A 23535-nucleotide genomic window follows, 5' to 3' on the forward strand; every position below is an offset into this window, starting at 1 on the left:
TTATAAGAATATCATTTCTTCTTCTTGTCGTCAACTAGCTCGATATTTTCTTCCGGTACATCCTTGTACTTCTCCAAAATGAACTCTTCCAGCTCGTCGCTCACGTCTCCCTGAACCACGATTTCCTCACCGCCGCTCGGGAGCTTCGTCACGGATGATCCAGTTGCGAACTTTTTGCCAAAGTCCTTGGCGACCTGTATCGACAGATTACCAGTCAGTTCAAGTGATTACATCGTCGATGGATGGATATGGAGTTCTCCGCCAAAAACGCACCTTCTTCAGATCCAGACCAAACGCCTCCAGGCCAATGACGGCCGTGACAAACTTTTTCTTGTTCCTCTCGATGCGCTTGATGGTGACGACGCTCGTGGCGAGCTTGGTGGCCTGCTTCTGCTCCGCGGCCTCGGCCTTGGCGGCCTTCTTCTGCGCGTCCTTGGCCGCTCGCTTCTGCGCGTCGATGGACAGGGCCGAGGTCGCCGCCTCGAGGGCCTCGGCGGACCATATCCTCTCGTACATGGCCGGCTGGTTCTTTTCTAGCCACTCCTGGCACTTTTTGACCGTGCCTCCATACTCGCAGTACTACTTGTGGTTATAGTTGAGCTTCGGGGGTTCATCAAGGCATCGTTCAGGGGATTCGTTCACTCATACCTCTGGCGGCAGAGTACACACTGGATATCCAAGCACAAGTCAGCCATCAAGAAGCAGCCTCGCTGTAATGACGAAATACTCAAAGGGGTGGGAGCAAAGGAGAAACAAGAAGGAAAAGAAGCCTGTCGTACCTCCACAGTAAACCACATGTCTGCCTTGGGGCTCCACGGGCGCCTCGGGCTGTTCTGAGTCTGCCATTGTTGGAACGCAGATGCTGGGCTGTTGGGAAGAGCAAGACGCGTTGCTGTGTCTTGTCTCTCTTGGTGTCGCTCGTCTTTTCCAGTTCGTTCACGACCGTGGCGGGGTAAATTCAGCGGTCCATGGCGGGGCTGCATTTCGCTGGCGACGTCAATTGGGGGAAATGGGCAATGGGAGCGCATGTAGGTACCAAGGTACCTTCGTCCCGTCCCTTGTCTCTCGCTGCTGGCACGGCGCCTCAGCGGGCGGGTTTCCCCTGTGGCTTGGCCTGTGGCTCTCCCCAGTAATCGTGCTGGATGCTGTGAGGCAGCTCGACGCCTGAGGCCAGAGCGCTCCGGAGGCAATCTTGTGAATCTTGCATTCAACATGAATCTCGTACACACGAAGACGTGGCGCAGTCTACCTCCGTAACCGCCATCCTCTTATGAGGCATCAGTGATGAAAAATTCCCGGTGCATACTATACCCGCGCCTTCTGGACAGTTGACGGTGAGCACATCGATGAAGCTGGTGAGCTTCAAGGCTGTCCGTCTCCGCCGTCTCAATCAACAACGGCCTTGACCACTTCATCCTGCGTCAATAGTCGTTGCCGTTTGATTGCGAACCGGGTTTCTACGCGTCTACATACAACGAGCTGGCTCGACTGTTCGAAATCGTGCCACGATACAGACGGCCCTCTCAGCTGCGGCCGTCACCCTTGGTGACGACAAGCATGTTAGCCGCCCAGCTCGCACGAGAGCCGTCGCCATTGGCCGCTGCTCCAGCTCGACTCCCCACGACGGCTCTCGTGTGTGTGCAGACGCCAGCCAGTCATCGCATCGCCAAGGTCGCGGGCCAGACAGTTTTCCAAATATAGAACCGGCATGCGGCAGCTGATTGGACGTTTGTCCCAATAGCGGCTCGACCTCGATCGCGCCTCTGATGGACATCGTCCCAAGTCCCGTTCGTCTGGGGTGGTGATGCCCGTCAAGCCGCCCATGGACGAATAGACGAATAGACGAGGCCATGCCAGGATCCGGTGCGCCGGCGCGGCACGTCGATATTGGACCCTCTGGCGGTGTCGCTTCGCCATGCGCCACATCACCCTGTGCCCAAGATGCACCGCGGCGTCATACGAGCGAGGGCTTCGTATACCTTACGCGCCGAGAGGCATCTAGCCGCCCAATCGAGCGCCGTCTTCCATCTCTAATAAGACGCAACCATCCCGAACCAACAGCGCTGGCAACTCTCGCTCTTTGCCTTTGCTTCTCTCTTATTCTCTTCTTTGCGGCGTTGTCTGTATATGCACTAATAGACGCTTTGTTGATCGAAGCAGCCCATCGTTGAGCCTTTTCGCATATCGTCGCCGGCCGTCGACTGTCTTTGAGTCTATCATATTATTAATTTTTTTTCTTTTTCCTCTTCTCGTTATACGATACTTACTAATTTGAGTTTCGTTATTTCTTTCATTATTTCTTTTGACCTTTTTGCTGGACATATTGTGGTCACTATCTGGAATAGTGCCCTGAGTTTTCACAATGGCCGAGCCAACCTCATATACCCCCAACAACCGTCAACCCCAAGAGTCTTCGCTGGATCGAAGCTCAAGGCGGGGTCTTAATCCCATAATAGAGGAGGACATCGAGGATGGTTATGGTCAAGCTGGTGCAAAGGGAAAGCGGGTTGATACGTCTCATCTCAACATCACGGCATGGCTGTCACCGATGAGCGACCACTTTCCCACGCCGAGGGGAGTGCATTATCTGGCTGCACCGATCCTTCCGTCCTCGCCGTCGTCGGTATCTGGCGATGAGAGCTCCATGGCGTCGTTCTCCAACACCAACTCATGGAACCGAACCAGCTCGATCACGGATGGTACCGAATTCGATGAGCTGTACGATCTTTATGATGTATCCGACGACGAAGCCCAGCGTGGACTGCGCCGTTCGTCGTCCGTTCGAAGATCTCGAGCGACGTCCATGGTCTTCGAACCGGTCATCCGAGGGCCCACGCCTATCGCCATTCCTACACGAGATGAGGGCGACGAAACTTGGACTGCCGTCGATGAGCTCAAGAAGATCACCTCGCCGCTTCCGCTGACCCCATCTGCCAACCTTCCCATGTCGCCGGCGCAGATGGACTTCTTCGGCAAGCAGCAAGCTTTGGTTCTCCCCACTATCTCTGCTCCGCCGTCTCTCGACGGGAGCCTCTCATCGGAGCAACTCGCGACGATGAGTTCTCCTCCGACTCCAGTGATTGGCAACGATGAGTCCTCCGCGGAGGCCCCCTGGACAGGTGTACATTTGCAGCCCGGAGCTTTAGCAACTTTACACGCCTTGTCCGGGGGGAGTGAAGAGGAGGACTCTCAGGAGGAGGATGATCAGGCTGCTGAGCTCACTCAAGCGGCACCCCCTCAGCAAATGGAAATGCAACAGAGCTCTCTCCGACTTGTTACCAACTTTTTTCCGCAGACAAGTCGGGGGACCAGTCTTCCATCGAGCCTTGCCCGCCAGTCTTTGGCAGGCCTTACCAGGCTCAGCATTCCGTCCCCAGGCGGCTTCTTCTCTGGGCTGTCGCCCCGAAGCAGGAACACATGGCATCCTCGAACCCTTTCGCCAATCGATGTTGTTCCACCGACATCAACGACAGCAGAGCAATTCTATCGCTGCCCCTGGAATGCCAACGCCGGCGCCAATGCCTCCATTCCTCCTGTGCCCCAGCGGGATGAAGCAGAGGACTTTTACCGAAGCGTGGGATTGACGTCGTCCGCTCCTGTTGAGCACATCGTAGAGGCTCCAGTTGATGCGGTCGACGAAGATGATTTACCCACTGCTAGGCCAATTGTCCATGCTGAGACCAGTGGTCAAGGAAGCGAAGCTGTCAAGTCTCCTTCTTCCCCCGAGGCCGAGGTCGTTGCAACCGAGATCGTCGAGGACTACGACCCCAGCTATGCTCGGAAGCAACAGCTGGAGGCGCTGTCCAACCTTGACCGCACTGAGTTGTGGCTTGTCGCACAGCGAGCATACCTCAAGGGCGTAGACGATGTTGAGTCTACTGGCGCTTTGTCAACGATTGAGGAGGATCTGGATGAAGAAGAAGAGGAGGACCAGGCTAAATCGGTAGCTCATGTCCAGTCCGAGTCAGGGCAGAAGAAGGATGTTACGACAAAGAAAACCGTCCGATTTTCCAACATCATCACGACAACTGTGGTGGCAAAGAGCCTCCCATCAAAGCTCCTCCGCAAAGAGTCCGCGTACTACAGGGCCTTCCAGGATTACGTTGTCCGAGCTCAGCTCAGCGACGTGTTCGTTTTCCAACTCGCTCGCTTCGAGGCCCTTCAGGCGCAGAGGGTCGCGCTTCGCGCGGCTCATCACAGCCAGTTGCTGGGAAAGTATCAGCTCAGCGTTGTTCCTCAGTCTGCCAAGAAGCGCCTCAGTGCCAATGTCGTTCGCGGCGACGACATCCTGACTGATGATCCTGAAACTCTACGAAAGGAGAAGGAGGCCGAGGCGACGAAGCAAATGACCATGGCTGCCTGGCATGTGGCCGCGGTCAAGTTTCTCAACGGTGGAAAGCTCATTTCTGCACCCGTCACCAAGCGCCTGGCCCGGCTCTCCCGAATGGGGTCCGGAAAAGATGGTGTTGGCCGTGACAGAGCCCGGATTCTGGATCTTGGTGGCCAGTCGAGCTGCGACTGGGCGTGGCATTGTGCCCTCCTTTATCCCAACACCAAGATTTACACAGTCACCACCAAGGCAGTCCGCCAGCTCTCCAACTCCAATATCCGAGGCCCACCCAACCACCGTCAAGTTGCCGTTGATCGGCTGACGAAGCTTCCCTTTGCAGACAACCAGTTCGATCTGATTTCCGCCCGCGAGCTCCACGGTCTGCTCAAGTTTATTGGAGAGAACGGCGAGGACGAGTGGGAGAGTTGCCTCAAGGAATGCATGCGAGTCTTGAAGCCTGGCGGATATCTCGAGTTTTCCCTGCTCGACTCGGACATCATGAACGCAGGACCATTGGGCCTCGCTAAGAGCGTGGAGTTTGGTTTCACCCTCAAGACTCTCGGCTACGACCCCAGCCCTACCAAGCTGTGGCTGGGCCGGCTTGCTCGTGCTGGTTTCTGCAATGTTCGCCGCGGCTGGGTATGCCTCCCCGTTGGCGCTAAGCCAGCAGTCAAGCCTCCGACTCCTCCCAAGGACAGCCCGGCCGGAGCAGACGTCAAGGTCTGCCAGATGGACGCCATGGTTATGGGGAGCACCGACGATATCGCCAACGTCTGCAGCATCGCCGGCGGCTGGAGCTGGGAGAGGTGGCTTCTCCGATGCGAGATGGAGAAGGTTTCAGGTGAGCTGAGGCTCGCAGACACCGTGACTGCTAGCCCGGCCATTAAGGAGGCGGGCAAGTGTCTGGAGGGTGTCCATGCTGTGATGGAGGAGGGGCGCAACTGCAGAGCGGGCTTCCGGATGCTCAACGGGTATGCCAGGAAGCCGCTGGTGACTACGGCATAATGGCCGCGGCGTTGAAGAGCTTGTGTGCGAGCACTCGATGAGCCAGGACTCTCGTTATCCGCTTGTTTCTTTTGTCGGCCTAGCCAAGATTGTCCTTATACACGGGCTTCGGGGTTTGATGGCAGGGTTTTATGTTCAGTATAGGCGGTCTTCTTTAGTCCCTGGATGGACATTGTGGCTTGTGGAAGTCCTGCAAGAACAGAGCAGAGATTGGACTGGGAGGTGTCGTTGGTCGGGTGAGGAGGGAAGACGATGCCAGCACAGAATTCATACCATAGCATATACCCACATGATATCACTACTACTAGCTACGATACGAAAACGAATGGAACACGATACAATGAGAATACTTGACTACTAGTATGTATGTGCAAACCATCCATCCAGTGGGAATGACATGCCTTAAACAGCATTCTGAAAATGATTCTTATGTAAGTGATTCCTCTCTCTCGGTCCTACCTTCTAGATACCTAGGGTGAGTTGCCAAGGCGAAGCGCGGGGAAAGAGCTGACGCACCCCATTGGTTGAAATACTGGGACTCGAGCCACCCAAGCTTAGCTCATGCAGAAAGATTGAGCGGCAGGCAAGGCAGTCGCAAACATCATCGAGGCTGAACGCACCACCAACAACCACCAGCACCAGCACCAGCAAGTTGATGCCCCGGGACAGCCCCCGAAACCGACAGCCACCAAGTTCCAACCCGCGCGCAAAGCAAGGCACAGCAAGAGGGCAGATGTCGAACCCGAACAATTGGCAGGAGGAGGCGATGCGGCGCCTGCGCCAGATGCAGACGCGGGGCGGCTATCCCGGACGAGGAGGACCGCAGATGCCGCGGGGAGGCGGCGGCGCCCTGGTGGGAGGCGTGCTGCTGGCGGGCGGTGCGTGGCTGCTGTCCAACTCGCTGTTCAACGTGGACGGTGGTCACCGCGCGATCAAGTACCAGCGGCTGAGGGGCGTGAGCAAGGAGATTTACAGCGAAGGTGAGGGGGCCCTTTCGGAGGCTGCTTGTGATCGTCCTTGCGCGGAAGAAGAAGGCTGACCACGAGGGCTTTGCTTTCTTTCTTTAGGAACACACATCAACATTCCGTGGTTTGAGACGCCCGTCATCTACGACGTCCGAGCGAAGCCGCGCAACGTTGCTTCGCTGACGGGCACCAAGGACCTGCAGATGGTCAACATCACCTGCCGTGTGCTCTCAAGACCGAACATTGAAGCACTGCCCCAGATCTACAGGACGCTCGGAACCGACTATGACGAACGAGTGCTGCCGTCGATTGTGAACGAGGTCCTGAAGAGCGTAGTTGCTCAGTTCAACGCCAGCCAGCTCATCACACAGCGAGAGATGGTGGCTCGACTAGTACGGGAGAACCTGTCCCGCCGAGCGGCGCGGTTCAACATTCTCTGACGGTAAGCTACGCCGACTTCACCCACCTGCCTCTCTTTGCTACAGCCTATTCTAATGCCTCTATTCATGATGTAGCACCTCGCCTTCTCGCCAGAGTTCACAGCCGCTGTCGAAGCCAAGCAGGTCGCCCAACAAGAGGCCCAGCGAGCGGCCTTCATCGTCGACAAGGCCCGCCAGGAGAAGCAGGCCATGGTCGTCAAGGCGCAGGGTGAGGCCCGATCCGCCGAGCTGATTGGTGACGCCATCAAGAAGAGCAAGGCCTACTTGGAGCTGAAGAAGATTGATAACGCCAGGCTCATTGCGCAGCAGCTGCAAGAGTCGGGCGCCAAGAACAGGCTGATGCTGGATGCCGAAGGCCTGGGCTTGAATGTGTTTGAGGAGACGGATAAGAAATGAAGGATGAGTAGGAAAAATGGTGAATTGGGGGATGAGATGGAATGAACTCTCCGCTGCATGCTTGTCTGTGTAATGAAAAAAAACTTGTATTATAGGAGCTATAGGGAGGCTGTAATGGGCCCGGCACTTGGTGCAAAGGTCGCTGAAATACACATTTGCGAATCCTCCCTCAGACTGTATGAGCGCTATCGAGGCGTCTGTGATGTATCAACACTCATTTGACATGCCATTTGTTTATTGCTTCTGATCCATTCTGTTTTCCCTGATACTTTCAGTGTAAATAGTGATGTTCTTCTTCCTTGTTCTCAGTCCCCCTACCTGACATGCCCAATCAAACCTTCTGGCTGCCGGTGCAGGTACAACGGTACATGCCTATGCCTGTAACCCCACCAGACCAGCTCCGACATCCCACTTCCAGCTTTCCGTGCCGTCACTGTCAGTCAGCCTTGTGAATCCCCGAACTTGTCACCTTCACCAACCAACATTTTTGTCACGACAGAACCTCTTTTGTCGGTGCAAGCGCCTGCGAAACTCTGTCAACACACTCAACGCCACACACCAGCCTTGCTCATCCATCGGCACTTCGCAAAAGTCCACCGCCAACATGTTGATCAAGTAAGAGAGAGAGAGAGAGAGAGACCTCGCCCGTGCTTCCCTGGATAGGCGGCACACTTTGCCAAACCCGAATGATTTCCATGAAGTGGCTGACACGGAGCGTGCAACAACCTGACAGGGTGCGAACGTTGACCGGCAAGGAGATTGAGCTCGACATCGAGCTCGACTACAAGGTATACAGCGCGCCTCGGACCCCCCCTACCTACCGATCGTAAAGACAACGAAAGACTAAACAGGCTCCTCCCACCCGGCGCAGGTGTCCCAGATCAAGGAAAAGGTCGAGGAGAAGGAGGGCATCCCGCCCGTGCAACAGCGCCTCATCCACGGCGGCAAGCAAATGTACGAAAAAAAAACCCCCCTTGCCACAACCCCCATTCACACACCCCCCCATTCCAAAGCAAAACCCGAGAGCAGGTGCCAGGCCAGACACACAACATCGCAGCTGACTAATTCGATGATTGTGCAGGACCGACGACAAGACCGCGGCCGAGTACAACCTTGTCGCAGGCGACACTCTGCATCTCGTCCTCGCCCTTAGGGGGGGACGGTACTTTGGATGAGGATGGATTTTGTTTGTTAGCGACGGAACCACGCCGAAGCGAAGCGATGATGTCGACCTTATATGTCTTCTTGAAAGGGGGGGAACCCGAGAGGTGAGAGGGGAGGAAAGTATTCTGTTAAAAAGGCAACAGTTTGGGTGGCTTGATATAACGGGGCTTTTGCTGCCAGTTACGTGCGTACATTGGGCCATTTGATAGATTGAGCTATGGAAATACATTTGAAGCTCTCTATGATGCTGTGTCCTCTGTCTTGGGAAATGGACGTTGTCTTGACGGTAACACATGGGCCGAAGAAGGCAGTTGGGATCGAGCTTTCGTGAACGGATATACGATGGCGGCTGGAAGTAATTAATGACAATCACGCATCATTATAAGGGCCAAAAAAAAGGGGTTTTCACTTGATGAAAGCACAAACATAGGTGTGGTCCGAAAACCTTTTCTATTGAAAGTCCTGTAACCGCTTCTACTAGTATACGTGCAGCCGAGTGTTGTCTGCAAGTAACCGTCCATCTAGTCCGAACCAAAACCAAAGACGAGGAAAAAAACACACACATCCCGCGCCCTTTTCCGCAAACACAAGTTCCAGAGCCTCAAAGGCTGTACCAAATTCCAAAGCCGCAAAGGCTGTACCAAATTCCAAAGCCGCAAAGGCTGTACCGAAACTCCTCCAATAAGCAATCGTCGTGGGTATATCTCGCCTCAGGTATCAAGAGAAAGGAAAAAGGGTGAAACAACGACAGGAGGGTTATGGCAATAAGCCCCACAGATTCCCAGCCAACAAAGGAGAAACAAACATCGCCCTCCCAGCTCAACGGAACCCCTTCTTCCTGGGATGCGTCGCAAAGAGGTCCGGATTGTTGCGCTTGCGGATGATCTGGGCAACCCTTGCGTTTCCGGCCGGTGCTCGAGCTTCCCTCTCCGCCTCAACCTTAGCGTCGACTTTGTCGAGGACTTCAAGCCACGACTCAGGTTGGTCTTCTTCATCACAGGACGAAGAGGTCGGCGCCTTGGGCAGATCTGGCGCAGGATACGGGCGAAGTCGAGGCCGCTTGGCCTTTGACTGCTCTGACTCCGGCTTTGGCTCCGGCTCCCGTGCCTTGATGACGGGCGCGGAGGGAGCGAGCGGCGCCCTTAAAGCAGACTTGGAGCCTCCAAATTTGCGCTGGAGGGAGGTCATCGGCGCCTTGGGTGCGGCGGGTCTGGCAGCGAGCTTGGCAGCGGGCTTGGGCGCGGCGCTGGCTGGCTGCTTCGGCTGGGCGTGGCCGCTGTCACCGCTCTCATCGGATTCTGAGAGGTATGAGGCTCGCCTCTCATAGTTCTCGAGGGCAGCCTCTGAGAGCCATTCGATTCGGCTCTCAGGGTCGATTTCGAACTCTCTCAGCAGCACGGGGTCCAAGTCCTTGTCATTTAGGGGTTCCTTGAGAAGGGCAGGGCGATATGGTGGCAGGGCAGCCCTTTTGTGGTCGTTGACCATGGCCTCTGGGGCCTTGGTGACGGCGGAGCGTGCAGGCGGCGTCCTGATGGGCCGGGAAAGGGTGCCGTGGATTTGGGCAATCTCCTTGGCCTCGCGGCGCACCTTGCGCATGACGCTCGCGCCGTTGGCAGTCTTGGTGCGACTGCCACCACCGAACGAGAGGGTGTTGGAGGTTCTAGCGTGAGGGCGCTTGATGGCACCCTTCTTCGAGCTGGGAATGGCGCCGAGTTCGATAATTTTGCTCGTCTTCTTCTCCTCTTCTTGCCTGAGGCTGTTGAGGGCGGACTTGAGCCTGTTCTCGCTCTCTTCCAAGAACTTCTCCTGCTCGACCTTGTACTTCTCCCAGACTCTGTACCAGTTCTTGGGGTCCTTGGGCTGATACGCCCTGTTCCTGGATTCGAGGGGAAAGTCGCGCTCAATGAGCCTGACCCATAGCTCGGCCGTCTGGCCCTGGATCTGTGGCGAGTTCAGCTCAATCTGTCGGAGCTGGGCGGCGCTCTCAACCCTCAAGAGGATAGAGCGGACGGTTTCATAGCTGAGATAGCCGATGTTGTCGACCTGGCGGATGTTCTGGAAGATCGCCATGATGGAGAGCTCTCTGAGTGATTTGACGGGAGACATGATGGGCAGATGTCGAGGGGGGAGAACCCGGCTTATATAGGTAGGTATTGAACAGTCTATTACAGATGCGTAACAACAGCACCAAAGTCAAAAGTGAGGCGAGTGGATGGTGAAAGCTTGAGATGGTGAAAGCTTGCTTAGACAAAAGTAAACAATGATAATTGGATGGCTGTTGTTGTAGGAGATCAGACCAAATGGCCGCCTCAAAGTTTGATCTGAGTTCAAAGTGAGGCTTTCGTCGTCAGGGTCAAACAGGTAAGGACAAGGTGAGTTGGGCGAATCCGTGGCGCAAATGTCCCGCCCACGAAGGCTTTCTGGGCAGTTAAGCAGACGCCATAAGAAGTAAATCAATGGCACGAAGGAGAAAAGGGGATCGTGTAGTTGAGATAAGCTTCGGGGCTTCGATGGTGAGGCTGAGTTGATGCGCGGATTCAAGATGAAGGGTTCGGGGTTGCTGCGGCCGGCCTTTATCTGACGTCGGCTGCTGGAAAGGGTCAAGTCGTCAGCCTCGTGCACGAGCCATTCTGTGCATTGTGCTAGGCCGAAAACAGATTGGCCAGGGCCCCGCCAATGGTACGAAGGTTAAGTAGCGACACAGTATCGCAAGCCGGCCCAACAGCTCCTCGTCACTGTGCACAGTGCACAGTATTTGACTTCCGTCCATTGACAGGTCGGGTATTGAGTTCGCACGCCGAGGACCGTCCGTTTGGTGGTCCAAGCCACCGACCAGGACTAACGTTGTTCCTTGAAGGTTCAGTCCCAGTTTGACTCAAACGCCGTTGCGTCGATCGATGAGTTTCAATATCTCAAGTGAAAAAGGTCAACAAACACTCCTTACAGAAGATCTTGCATCAATAACGGACAGCTCTTCATCTTTCCCTTCTTGAGCATCTCATATCACCACGAGCGCCTCATCTTTACCACCGACAGCGGCACACCACCACCGAATCCTTCCTCATCCGCCCCCACTCTTTTTTTTTCTTCAAACATTTTTTTTCTTCTCTCCTGCAGAAGGGCATCTGCAACCATCCTTGGCAATGCTGGACCAAATGGCAAACGAGATCAAGCTGATTTCGGGCAGCTCCCACCCGGAGCTCAGTGCTCTAGTCGCTAATCGGTATGTCTCGCAAGATTGTCGATGCAACGAGATCTGGGACAGTCAAGAGAGGCAGCAGTCATGCGGGACCCGGGCTGATTTCGCCGCAGACTCGGCATTAACATTGCCAACACGATGAGCCTCAACTACTCCAACCAGGAAACTAGTGTTTCCATTGGCGAGTCGGTTCGAGATGAGGACGTCTTCATTCTCCAGTCTACGGCGCCGGGAGACGTCAACGACGGCCTCATGGAGCTGCTCATCATGATCCACGCCTGCCGAACCGCCTCGGCCAGGCGCATCACGGCCGTCATTCCCAATTACCCCTACGCGCGGCAGGACAAGAAGGACAAGTCCCGCGCGCCCATCAGCGCTAGGTTGATTGCCAACATGCTGCAGGTCTCCGGCTGCGTGCGTTGAAACCAACGTCCCTCTTGCTCTGCTTCTGAACTGAGTAACCCTAACATGCGCTAGAACCATGTCATAACTATGGACCTGCATGCCTCCCAGATCCAGGGCTTCTTCAACGTCCCCGTAGATAACCTGTATGCCGAGCCCTCCGTCCTCCGGTGGATCAGCGAGAACCTAGACGTCGAGAACTGCGTCATTGTATCCCCGGATGCCGGCGGTGCGAAGCGTGCCACCTCGCTGGCTGATCGTCTCAACACCGGATTTGCTCTGATTCACAAGGAGCGTCCCCGGCCGAATGTCGTGGGCCGAATGGTTCTTGTCGGTGACGTCCAGGATAAGGTGGCCATCCTGGTGGACGACATGGCGGATACCTGCGGAACTGTATGCGTCATCCAGACCTCTCACTCTCATGGTCATGCAGCTAACGGTGCTTCAATAGCTGGCCAAGGCGGCAGAAACTCTCAACAGCCACGGCGCTCGTCAAGTTTTTGCCATCGTAACGCACGGTATTCTTAGCGGCACCGCCATTGATACCATCAACAACTCACATCTGTCCGGCCTTGTCGTCACCAACAGTAAGCTGTCCCTGATGAGCTTGTATCACGTTCTGAGCAATGTGTCGCTAACATGTCATTAGCTGTCCCTCGTAGGTTATGTCGAGTTCCTTGACCCCAAAGTTGTGTGGTCTAACCATGAAATGCAGTTGGCGACAAGACTGAGCGATGCCCCAAGCTCAAGGTCATCGATGTGTCTGGCACTCTTGCCGAGGTATGATATCCCTATTAGAAGATGTGTTCACGTTGGGCGCTGACGTTTATTAGGCTATTCGTCGAACCCACAATGGCGAATCGGTCTCATACCTGTTCACGAATGTTCCCGTCTAGATAATGGCTTCGACGCGCGTCTTCTAATTTGGTTTACATATCTGGTGGGTACAAAGACTTCACGCTCAGGGGAAGAGAAGCATGCTGACATGCCTTGAAGCTACGCATTTCGGATGGCTCGATTAGATATCCGGCCTACGAATGCTTGGGATTATAAGAGTGCCGATATTCTGTTGAAGCTGCTTTACTTTTTCAGAATGAAATTGGGTGGTCCCGCTATGAATATCTGACAACACAAGTTCTGACCACATGAGCTACAATAGCAGCGTCGTCGCCCAGGTCACTTACACAGGGGCATGTTCCGGCCTCCTGAGCTCGAAAAGAAACTATGCTTTTCAGACTGGTTCAGGCATGCACTGCTGCAAGTAGGTGCAATGAAACTTGACTGATAGAACCGACGGGTTGTGAGAAAAAGACAATCTCTTGCAGATGGTTTGGTTGATTGGATGAATTACGGTAATGGTTATGGAAAATACGCATCTGCTTGAAAGGCGCATTATGAGATTTCGACATAGGCTTAAAAAAATGAGAATAGCGTATCAATATATATGTACTACCCAGCGACTTCTTCGCGGCCAAAATGTGATTCTGAAAAGAGTGACAGTTGCCTGCTTGAAGCTATCAACACCACTTCCAGCCTCGGTAATGACGGAAAACGTTTCCGACTTTCGCCGTGAAAGCGAGGCTTCCCTCGTAGTTTTGGTGCACGAAGTAGCCGTGCGGTTAAGCTCCAGGGTGAAAATCGCTCTTTACTATGGAGTATAACTCTCAGTAGCCATTTGATTAGACGATGATTGAGATAGTGTCTCTTGTTGATGCATTTGGTTTGCCCAAGCAAGTGCACAAGTGAGGCGAAGTCTGAATTGTTGGTCACTGGGAGTGGAACCGACGGATGTGTGCATCTGCCATTTCTGGTGTTTGCTGTCCGTCTCCGTTCAAAACGGCGCTCGACAGGTACTTTCAAGGCGTACTCGGTACAGTGCATGTCAATGCGCAGCGGCTGTCACATGACTGTGCCGAGCGTGAAGACGGCAGAGGAACCTGGGAAGCCTAAAGTTTGTTTGTTAGTGCACCGGAGCAGTGAAACGGCGCTCCAACAAGGCTGGGCACGTCAGGCTAGCGCCGGTACTTGGGACTTGTACCTCGTCACCTCACAGCTCCAGCCCGCGGTGACGCCTTGGGGTCTTTTTCTGCATCTTCACATCCGCAACAGAGAGTCGCCCGCCATCTTGCCGCCGCTGCTCGTTGACTCGCTCGCCCGCGCCCGATAGTCCGATTCGAACTCTTAGTGCTCTCGCCGAAGGAGCATCAACATGGCCGACTCAAACGTCAAGTCGGAGTTCGTCAAAGCCGAGCCGGCGTCGCCCATGGCGATTGACGAGGAGGAGCTCTTTGAGGACGCAGGCGACCTCGATTTCTACGACAAGAATGTTCCGGGCAACACCTTTGAGACGCTGTACCTTGCGCGCGTCCCCAAGTACATGTGGGACGCTTGGGTGAAGCTGACGGAGAAGCTGGGCGACGACGACGAGATCCAGATCGGCACGCTGCGGACGTGGAACGAGCCGCAGGGCGACACGCTGCCGGACGGAAGCCCTCGCGAGCTTACGAAGCTGCGCATGCTTCTCACCCCGGGCCTTCCCGAGCATCAGCTTCTGCCCAAGGAGTACGACCTGGAGATTCTCGACCAGGACGTGAACAATGCCTTCATCTTCAGCGAGGAGGACTTGCCGGGCTTCAAAACCAAGAACAAGGCGAGAGCTGAGGCGGCCAGCGCAGGGATCCCGCTCGCTCTTCTGCGTCAAAGGGGAAACAATGGCAATACCGAGAGACCAACCTACGATCGAAGGAGCCGGTATCAGCCCTACTATCGCAAGGCTATTCCGAGTATGGTTGGCCCGTCATTGGATTGGTAGGCGTGCTCGCAGGATGCTAAACTTTTTCGCTACAGAGAAGACAAAGATATTCGGCAAAATTAGATATGATCTACGAGTCGAACCGCGAAACCTTCGAGAGGAAGAGGAGCTCCTGGCGAAGCGTATCTTCGAAGCAGAAAACTCCAAATCGAAGCTTCAAATCATCAGCAGGAACAAGGCGTCTTCCATCATCAACCCCGGCTCTGCGGGCTCCGTCAATTGGGGAGGCAATTTTATCGTACGTCTACTGGTTGCCGGCGGTCACCCGGTCTTGCTGCTAACACACCTTGTCAGAAAAATGCTCCCTCGGTTCTCAAACCCAAGAAGACCGAAGTCCTCAAGGCGGCTCGTATTCCCAAGAACCAGCTTCTCGATCTCATTTTCGATTGCTTCCGGCAGTATCAGTATTGGTCTATGAAGGCCTTGCGGCAGAGAACCCAGCAGCCGGATTCCTACCTTCGCCAGGTCCTGGAAGAGGTTGCTGTTCTCAACAAGAGCGGCCCATTTGCCAACCACTACTGCTTGAGCGAGGCCTATAGAGACAAGGGCGGCAACGATGCCAAAGAGGCTGCCGCGGAGGCCATGGATGAAGATGGGGATGACGACGAGGGAGAAGAGATGGAAGATGTGCTGGTCATGCAGTGATCTCCTGAGCTTCCACACTACTTCGCTTTTGTGTGATGAAGTGAAATTTACATGGCACAGGATGGTGGTTCACTTTCAGAGGAGGAAGTGACGGTACGGTTTTCGTGGAAAGGGGTTCAGGCTGTGAACCGGCGTTTGGGCGTTTAGGCAATGGGATCATGCCGCTTGGGGCATTTGATACCCTCTACTATGAATGATTCTCACCAACGGCATAGAGAATTCAAAGAATCACAATGAACGTTGCCTTTCCAGTTTATGATCCAACTTCAACGGTTGAATCGGTTCGTGTGCACTTCACGATGTTAGATCCGTATGTTGTACGCCCGATTACTGCGCACTTCTGTGATTGAGCTGTTGATTGGCTAGCCGCGGCTCATGCTTGGTTCGGAAGTGGCGGCCTTTTTTCGCCCCGACACTTGGGACTGCGTACGAAGTACCTTATTCGTCCTTGTGGCATTGCATGAATAGATACCTGTGGAAGCTGTCAATTCCTGCCAGGAAAACTCGTCATATCAAAGGCTTTTCTTATCTTGAGAACAAACATTGTCAGCCATAGGGTTTATATGGCGACGTGTGTAATGTCTACCAGCTTGCGTTCCTGTGTACATATTCTGCCAGGGAAAGGTACTGCCTTAGCTGCATGGAGCTTGTGCCAAGTCGATACGTCATCGTCAGGTTGAGCACCACAATCTCGATTGCAGTATCAGCACAGCACGACTATCGACTCAGCTGCACCTTCTATTTCCTCCGCCTGTCATTCTGCAACTATCCGTTCCAGAATAGTAGTTGCGACCCCGAGGGGTCATTGGTTCCATGCCAAATCCCTCACTACCTACCTAGTACTCGGCCCCGGCGTACTCCATACTTCCGACAGAGCAAAGCAGACGGCAAGACGGCTTGTTAGTGCAGCCAACGATGACCTCACGGCAGCTGCTAACATGCCCACACCTCGGCCCCAATATTGGTGGACACGCTCGCAATGTATCTCGTACTCGTGCAGCAGGTTCTCGGGGACGGGGTTCCTGCCTCCAACTGGGGTTGTCACATAGTGTATTATAATTAGATTGGAGAAACCGCGTTTCCCGGCGTGCTTGCTTCTGCCCTCTCTGTCCAGCCTCGTCCTTTTATGAGTGAGCTGCCAATAGTAGATACTTGGAGCAGAGGCTCAACGTGAAGCATCCAGCATACCTACACTGAGCTGTCACCATAGACTCAACCTCGCTCGTACTTGACATTCACAATGGCAACTTCTCACTCAGTTCCCCATCGCCGAGTCCAGTCGGGCGGCTACCTCCCCATCGAGGACTATGGCATCGTGGGCAACATGCACACCTGTGCCCTCGTCGGCCTCGACGGCAGCATCGATTTCATGTGCTGGTGAGTGCCGATATCCATCAACATATTGAGTCACAAGTCCATCTGATATTAAAACTTCGACGCAGGCCAGACTTTGACTCGCCGTCCGTCTTCTGTCGCCTGCTGGATAAGAACAAGGGCGGCTACTTTGGCATCTCTCCGGCTCCAGACATTGGCTGCACCACCAAGCAGCAGTACTTGCCCTCCTCGTGCATCCTGCAGACCAGGTACATCCACGAGGACGGCGTCGTGGACGTCGTCGACTTCTTTCCCCGGCCCAAGAGCGCCAAGGTCATGACCAAGGGCTACAAGCAAAACGCCTATCGCGAGGCCACGAATGTGCAGGAGGAGCTGAAGAAATGGACCGTACGACGAGTGGAGTGTATCCGCGGCTCATTGCCCATAGGTATGCTGCACTGCTATTGTTTGCATGAGCAAACTTCCCGTGAGGAGCGTCAGAGAGCGGTATGCAAACTAATACACACCTGCCGCAGATGTTGAGATATTCCCTGCTTTTGGCTATGGCTTGGATCCCCACGAGACGACACTTTTGTGCGACAAACATACTTGTGAGCGCCGGCAAAGCAAGATGGCGACCTTTCACAGCAAGCATGTTCAGCTTCAACTTGACGTGGCTGTTGACACGGCAGCCGGGCAAAGCTATCCGGATATCCCTTTTAAGAAAGAGCTGAGAGAAGGCATGCTTGGCGAAGGCATCACATCTCGCTTTACCCTGTCTGCTGGCCAATCTGTTTCATTTATCCTAAGAAATGACATTCCCAACCACATCACGGAAGTCATCACGGACGAAGTCTTGGACGTCCAGCAGCACGATACGCAGACTTTTTGGTACAACTTCATATCTCAGTCCAAGTACAAGGGGCGATGGAGAGAAGTCGTGTCTCGGAGTCTCATGATTCTCAAGTTATTGACATACGGTACGCTGCACAAGAGCCACACTATCTTCTGAAGCCATGGCTAATGAGCACTAGAACCCACTGGAGCCATCATTGCCGCCCCTACCTTCTCGTTGCCTGAAGATATAGGGGGCGTGAGGAACTGGGACTACCGTTACTCGTGGGTCCGGGACTCGAGCTTTACTATTTATATTCTCCTTCGCCTGGGTTTCAAAGCCGAGGCGGACGCCTACATGGAGTTCATCATGGAGCGCTTCACTCAGTCGGTAGGGCCAGATGGTGGATTGCCCATCATGTTCACAATTCGCGGGGAGACGGATATCCCTGAAATTACCTTGGATCATTTCGAGGGCTACCGAGGCAGTGCCCCTGTCCGCATTGGCAACGGTGCCGCATTTCACCTCCAGTTCGATGTGTACGGCGAATTGATGGACTCCATCTACTTGTATAACAAGTACGGAAAGCCGGTGTCTTGGGACATTTGGTGTGCTGTTCGGCGAATGCTAGGTCTGTACCGTTCATCACACGACGCTCTCGGAACAGTTTTGCTGACATACTTGCCCGGCAGATTATGTCTTGACCATTATTGGCGGTAAGTCTGCTACTTGATATCTATTCAGGGGCAAGTAAGTTGACCAAGTATAGATACCGACATGTCCATCTGGGAGGTGCGAGGCGACAAGCAACGCTTCACTATTTCGCAAATCATGCTCTGGGTGGCATTTGACCGCGGTCTTCGGCTTGCCGACAAGAGATGTCTCCCATGCCCGAACAGAGCAAAGTGGCTGGAAGCCCGCGATAGCCTCTATGAAGAGATTATGGAGAAAGGTTTACAAACACTTCTTCCCTCTCAGAAATTGAAGCTTCGTGCTGACTCGGGACGCTACAGGATACAACACGGAGATGAAATCCTTTATTCAGAGCTACGAAAACAGAACCGTGCTGGATTCATCCATTTTGCTGGCCCCTCTTGTATTCTTCATCTCCCCTAGCGACCCCCGTTTCACCAGCACGCTCAACGCAATCATGCTGCCGCCTGAGGAAGGAGGACTGACGAGCACCGGGTTGGTGTTTCGCTATGATACTGACCAGTCAGATGACGGTAAGTCATGGCTCGACACGGAAGCTAAGAGGGTGACGAAGCTAATCATCTGAGCATCTAAAGGTGTTGGGGGGAGAGACGGAGCCTTCTCGATTTGCACTTTTTGGCTCGTCGAGGCCCTGACGCGCGCAAGCATCCACGAACCCAAGTACCTGCCTCGGGCCCTGAATCTCTTCCAGAATATGCTCCAATTTTCGAACCACCTGTCCATGTTCTCGGAGGAGATTTCTCGAAGCGGCGAGCAGCTGGGCAACACACCGCAGGCGTTCAGTCACCTGTCGCTGATCAGCGCGGCTTTCAACCTGGACCGTGTGTTTGAAGGATGGCAAGATTCACACTGAGTTGTGCCTTGCTTCTTGTACAAAGGACTCAATACTGCTGCTATGAAGGAGCATGTATTTCTTCCCCTATTATTGTTGGGGTCGTCGTTGTCGCAAGCCTGGATGGGCTCTAATGCGAGTCCCATGTATCTATATGTTCTCTGTTGCATGAACCATGAACATGTTTCCATAGCTTTCACGAATTCAAGGCGAGCTCATCATCTTCTTCTAATGCTGTGTACATGGCTCCTCCAAGATGGCAGATAGGCGTCGTCTGTAACGGATAGGCTTGCCACGTTTGAATGGTTTGTGAGTCCCATCCGTCGTCTCTGACTGGCGTCTGTGAAGGGGCTCGCCGTTCTTGCGAGGGTTGCCCGCGAGAGAGGTGCTTGTGTGGTCCAACGTGATGCACCGTTCGCTCTCTCGGCGCAAGTTCGCCGAGTCTATTTGATGATGGGGAGTCATCATGTCGGCATAGTCTTTGGTGCTGCACGGTTTGAAGTTCCGCCCCTGGGCGTCTTTTTTGTGGCTTGACGGTAACAGAGCGTGAGCACACATTGCGTGCCGCATGGAATGAGACTGCGCAGCGATGATTTTGAAAAAGGTTGAATGATGGCGAAAGTTGAGGGTGACAGACAGGATTTTGAGTGCAGAAGAAGGCTGGGTAGTTCGACAATCGAAGCATGTCACCTCACGAGAAGATGAGCGGCGACTCCCGGTACTTGTAGGAATCTCATATAAGCCGAGAAATACTCCCCCCATGCCCCGACCCTCACCATGCTTGATATCGAAAAAAGAAGTGTTGCGTCATTCATTCCGTCGCTAGCCCATTTGCAATGCGTTCCAGCACCTTACTCTCGAGGACCTCCCGAAAGTCGCGTGCCCAGGCAATGTTTGCTGCTGCTTCGCCGTCCTGCGCGCTCCCGACATGCGGCACCCGCACGCCGACTCGCTCGAGTGTTTGCATGAGACTGCTCGACTGTTCCGCAGCAATGACGATGCCGTGATGTTTGAGGAGACACTCCATGTCCGTCGTCGAATCGCCAAAGTAGACCGTCGGACCCGGCGAGCGCTGCTGCTGGTGCTCAAATCTAGCGAGAAGCTCGCTGAGGACATTGGCCTTGTCGCGGGACGTAGTCAGCCGGACGCCCCCGTTGAAGCCCTCGGGCCCGTGAATCGTGCCGTCGCTGGAAATGCAGTTCGTGACGATGGGTAGATCATCGCCCAGCGGATGCAGCACGCCTCGGATAAACGCCGCAGACCAGTTGACGGAGATGACGCCCACCCGCCAGCCCTTCTCCCGCGCCAGCCTCACCGTCTCGACGAAGCCGTCTCTAACAACGACATCCCCGGCCTGAACCCTCTCCCTGCCCATCCGAAAGAGGTCCTCCGGCGTCAGCCCCCCAAACAGGCCCGACGCCTCGACCCTGTCGAGCGATGCGTTTTCCGTCCCGCTGAGGGACGCCAGGTACGCGAGCTCCTGCGCGGGGTCGCACCGCTCGTGCTGGGGCGGCGAAAAGGATTCCGCGTAGGCGGCGTGCTGGTCGGCGTACGTGCGGACGATGGCGTCCCATTTGGTTTGCAGGCTGCCGTTGGAGGAGGAGGAGGAGGAGGAGGAGCGCTGGGCCTGGAGGTGGATTGCGGACTGGGCGAGCTGGAAGATTGTGTCCTTGACGGTGATTGTGCCGTCAAAGTCGAAGATGAGGTGCATGGTGAGGGATGTTTATGTGTGTGTGTGTGTGTGTGTGTGTTTGCTGGGGGTGATTTGACGGTGTGGTTGATCGTGAGGTTCAGGGTATGTCGAGTTTGTATCTGAGAGCTTTGGTGTTCAGATTGGAGGATGGAGTTTGATGGGCATGAGGGGGCTGCATGTGATTTCAGGATGGATTTGGCGGCGTTGACTCCATTTTCAGAGCGTCTGCCAAACTCATTGCGATAATGATTTTCATCGTTTACTACTTGAGGAAGCTCTCATTAATCGCTGTTCTTGTTTGTTGGTTTGTTTGTTTCTACTCTTTGTCTCTTTACTTTAGAGTAGTACTGGTGTATTCTCGTCCTCTCATGTGGAATCAGTTGTAGTTTGCATCAACCAATGATCACATACTTACATTTGCCAGATACCTCAAATGCAGTACTTACTTCCAAGGTTCCAAACGGCTTCTACCTAGTTACCTATCTGCATCTTATTTGCTTATCAAAGCATCTTTGTTTTGTTGTCGCGATGCTCTCCACGAACCCGAAGCTCACCCCTGTACTGGTACCTCTGCCACTGGATCACGTGCACGCGCCCAGAACGTCCATGTACCTCGACCCCTTGTCCATCTGCAGCCGCAGCGGCGCTAACGCGGTACCTTGTGGCATCGTACCGAAGCTTGCTGGCATCAACTCGACCTCTTTGAGCAGCACAGGCCAGATTCGCCATTCATCGCATTGCTTCGCTTCTTCTTGTTTCCTCGTCCCCGACTCTCCTTCTCCTTGCACACGCCCTCTCTATTGCAGTCTCACCGCCGTCACACCATCAAAATGGTAAGCCATCCGAAGCTTCGCGGGCTTCTCTGTTCCTCGCGGCGCAATTGCGCGGTGGCTAATCGAGAACATGTTTATACAGGCGGCGCAGGTCATCTCCAACTCTGGCCACGATGATATGATTGTATGTTGATTGAACTCCCACCGTCGCCTGCCTCGATCGAGCTCGATGTCGCTACAAGACTGCTGCCTAATTCTTCGCCATGCTCTCACTGTACACCAGACGACGAGTACCAAAGACGGCGCATTGGCTGACACGAACCACCGAGTTCTAGCACGATGCCGTCCTCGACTACTATGGCCGGAAGCTGGCGACATGCTCCAGCGACCGGACGATCAAGATCTTTGAGATTGAGGGCGAGACACAACGCTTGGTCGAGACTCTGAAGGGGTGAGACGACGCCTGTCCTTTCTGGCTTGTACTCCTCGGACAAGACAGCCGCTTCAGATGCTAATATTGCATGATGCCCTCCAGTCACGAAGGCGCTGTATGGTGCGTCGCCTGGGCGCATCCCAAGTACGGCAACATCCTCGCGTCGGCCGGCTACGACGGAAAAGTCTTCATCTGGAAGGAACAGGGCGCCCAGAACAGCCAGTGGCAGCGAATCTACGACTTCCCCCTGCACAAGGCCTCGGTCAACATCGTCTCGTGGTCTCCCCACGAGGCGGGCTGCCTCCTCGCTTGCGCATCCTCCGACGGCAACGTCAGCGTCCTCGAGTTCAAGGACAACAGCGTCGACCACGTCACATTCCCCGCCCACGGCCTCGGCGTCAACTCCGTCTCCTGGGCGCCGGCCACCACGCCCGGCAGCATCGTCAGCAGCACCCCGGGCCCCGGCGCCACTGGCAACCGGCGCTTCGTCACGGGAGGTTCCGACAACCTCATCAAGATCTGGGCCTTTGACCCTGCTTCGCAATCATACAAGCAAGAGGGCGAGGCTCTGACGGGTCACAGTGATTGGGTCCGCGATGTGGCCTGGTCTCCCACCGTGCTGCAAAAGTCGTACATTGCATCAGCCTCCCAGGACAAGACGGTCCGTATCTGGACGTCGGACCAGTCCAGCGGCGGCCAGTGGGCAAGCAAGGTGCTCAACTTTGAGGCCCCGGTTTGGCGCGTCAGCTGGTCCCTGAGCGGCAACGTTCTTGCTGTTAGCTGTGCAGACAACAAGGTCTCCCTGTGGCAGGAGAATCTGCGCGGCGAGTGGGAGTGCGTCAAGTCGATCGAGGAGTAAGACAAGCAAGGGAGACGCAGCGGAAAAGACAAGAGAATGCGAAACATTGATATCATGACTTGGCGTTTGCTGGTAAGCTAGGTGTTTAGGTAAGAAGAGGAAAAGAAGAGAGGGGGGAAGCATCATGGCTAGGATATGCCGATTTACCATGTCTGCCTTATTCAGCGGAGAGGGAACAGCACTATGGATACGGCTCAATGGATGATTGACCTCGTTCAATGAGTCTTGATGGCTGCATGCGATATTGCTCTGGAGAGTATCACCATAGATGTTCAAGTACCGCTTCTTACTTGAGCCGAACATATAATGAGTAAAGGATGGCCATCAGCCCATTTTCCATCTTCCATTTATATCTCTTTTATCTTGCCATTGCTGATTACTGAGGAGTCAGTGCGTCGCTCACTAGTATTAGCTTTGTCTAGCATGAGCATTGAGGTCCCCCCCAAATGAACAGTAGACACAAAGGCAATGCGGAGAAGCCGAAGAGAAGTCGCTGCAAAACGTGTTCAACAAGGTTGACAGCACGGGCTTCTGGAACAGGGATAAAAGAGATCAGAACAGTGTCATCGTTGAAAGTGAACATATAAACGAAACTTGGGGAGACCTCACTTCGATTCGATATAAGACGGGCTCGATGGCGTCAATCCAGCACTACAACTTCACTCTGCAAATCCAATCCTCTCGTTGACCCCTTCTGATATTATCTCGACACCCATCCCATCCC

The 23535-nt window shown here is 54.3% G+C and overlaps 10 protein-coding genes across 10 annotated transcripts; 7 read left to right on the forward strand and 3 right to left on the reverse strand.

Annotated features, from left to right (window-relative positions):
• Positions 1–8: 8 nt before the first annotated feature.
• On the reverse strand, positions 9–820 carry BBK36DRAFT_1135834 (SUI1-domain-containing protein; the record flags this gene model as incomplete). The annotated part of the gene is made up of 3 exons (XM_024892777.1): positions 780–820; positions 274–602; positions 9–194 (listed from the first exon to the last, which is right to left on the reverse strand). Exons 2-3 carry the CDS (start codon positions 514–516, stop codon positions 12–14), a joined length of 426 nt encoding a protein of 141 aa, XP_024747859.1. The 5' UTR covers positions 517–602; positions 780–820.
• A 1075-nt stretch (positions 821–1895) lies between these two features.
• BBK36DRAFT_1135835 (hypothetical protein) lies at positions 1896–5515 on the forward strand. Its single transcript, XM_024892778.1, has 3 exons — positions 1896–2244; positions 2355–5335; positions 5491–5515. Exon 2 carries the CDS (start codon positions 2363–2365, stop codon positions 5333–5335), a length of 2973 nt encoding a protein of 990 aa, XP_024747860.1. The 5' UTR covers positions 1896–2244; positions 2355–2362; the 3' UTR covers positions 5491–5515.
• A 409-nt stretch (positions 5516–5924) lies between these two features.
• BBK36DRAFT_1164467 (hypothetical protein) lies at positions 5925–7244 on the forward strand. The gene is made up of 4 exons (XM_024894647.1): positions 5925–6315; positions 6403–6736; positions 6815–7137; positions 7162–7244. Exons 1-3 carry the CDS (start codon positions 5991–5993, stop codon positions 7134–7136), a joined length of 981 nt encoding a protein of 326 aa, XP_024747861.1. The 5' UTR covers positions 5925–5990; the 3' UTR covers position 7137; positions 7162–7244.
• Positions 7245–7740: 496 nt separating this feature from the next.
• Positions 7741–8311, forward strand: BBK36DRAFT_66848 (ubiquitin; the record flags this gene model as incomplete). The annotated part of the gene is made up of 4 exons (XM_024898472.1): positions 7741–7751; positions 7870–7924; positions 8008–8090; positions 8218–8311. 4 exons carry the CDS (start codon positions 7741–7743, stop codon positions 8309–8311), a joined length of 243 nt encoding a protein of 80 aa, XP_024747862.1.
• Positions 8312–9743: 1432 nt separating this feature from the next.
• Positions 9744–10406, reverse strand: BBK36DRAFT_1123453 (hypothetical protein; the record flags this gene model as incomplete). The annotated part of the gene is made up of 1 exon (XM_024891054.1): positions 9744–10406. A coding segment is annotated over one exon (663 nt), but the record flags the coding sequence as incomplete, so codon positions are not given.
• A 1037-nt stretch (positions 10407–11443) lies between these two features.
• BBK36DRAFT_57000 (phosphoribosyl pyrophosphokinase) lies at positions 11444–12797 on the forward strand (the record flags this gene model as incomplete). Its single annotated transcript, XM_024898279.1, has 6 exons — positions 11444–11523; positions 11613–11913; positions 11977–12294; positions 12353–12488; positions 12617–12681; positions 12735–12797. 6 exons carry the CDS (start codon positions 11444–11446, stop codon positions 12795–12797), a joined length of 963 nt encoding a protein of 320 aa, XP_024747864.1.
• A 1367-nt stretch (positions 12798–14164) lies between these two features.
• Positions 14165–15358, forward strand: BBK36DRAFT_1123479 (transcription factor IIF beta subunit; the record flags this gene model as incomplete). The annotated part of the gene is made up of 3 exons (XM_024891059.1): positions 14165–14684; positions 14749–14951; positions 15008–15358. The coding sequence occupies 3 exons, from the start codon at positions 14165–14167 to the stop codon at positions 15356–15358; spliced, it is 1074 nt and encodes a 357-aa protein (XP_024747865.1).
• Positions 15359–16598: 1240 nt separating this feature from the next.
• BBK36DRAFT_1170243 (glycoside hydrolase family 15 protein) lies at positions 16599–19074 on the forward strand (the record flags this gene model as incomplete). Its single annotated transcript, XM_024895419.1, has 8 exons — positions 16599–16735; positions 16801–17120; positions 17209–17652; positions 17701–18138; positions 18200–18223; positions 18277–18459; positions 18521–18733; positions 18797–19074. The coding sequence occupies 8 exons, from the start codon at positions 16599–16601 to the stop codon at positions 19072–19074; spliced, it is 2037 nt and encodes a 678-aa protein (XP_024747866.1).
• Positions 19075–19864: 790 nt separating this feature from the next.
• Positions 19865–20764, reverse strand: BBK36DRAFT_1123613 (hypothetical protein; the record flags this gene model as incomplete). The annotated part of the gene is made up of 1 exon (XM_024891078.1): positions 19865–20764. The coding sequence occupies one exon, from the start codon at positions 20762–20764 to the stop codon at positions 19865–19867; it is 900 nt and encodes a 299-aa protein (XP_024747867.1).
• Positions 20765–21576: 812 nt separating this feature from the next.
• On the forward strand, positions 21577–22811 carry BBK36DRAFT_1176571 (WD40 repeat-like protein; the record flags this gene model as incomplete). Its single annotated transcript, XM_024896025.1, has 4 exons — positions 21577–21579; positions 21662–21703; positions 21855–21970; positions 22055–22811. 4 exons carry the CDS (start codon positions 21577–21579, stop codon positions 22809–22811), a joined length of 918 nt encoding a protein of 305 aa, XP_024747868.1.
• Positions 22812–23535: the final 724 nt, after the last annotated feature.

Source organism: Trichoderma citrinoviride (assembly GCF_003025115.1).
Source record: "Trichoderma citrinoviride strain TUCIM 6016 unplaced genomic scaffold BBK36scaffold_10, whole genome shotgun sequence".
Lineage (NCBI taxonomy): Eukaryota > Fungi > Ascomycota > Sordariomycetes > Hypocreales > Hypocreaceae > Trichoderma > Trichoderma citrinoviride.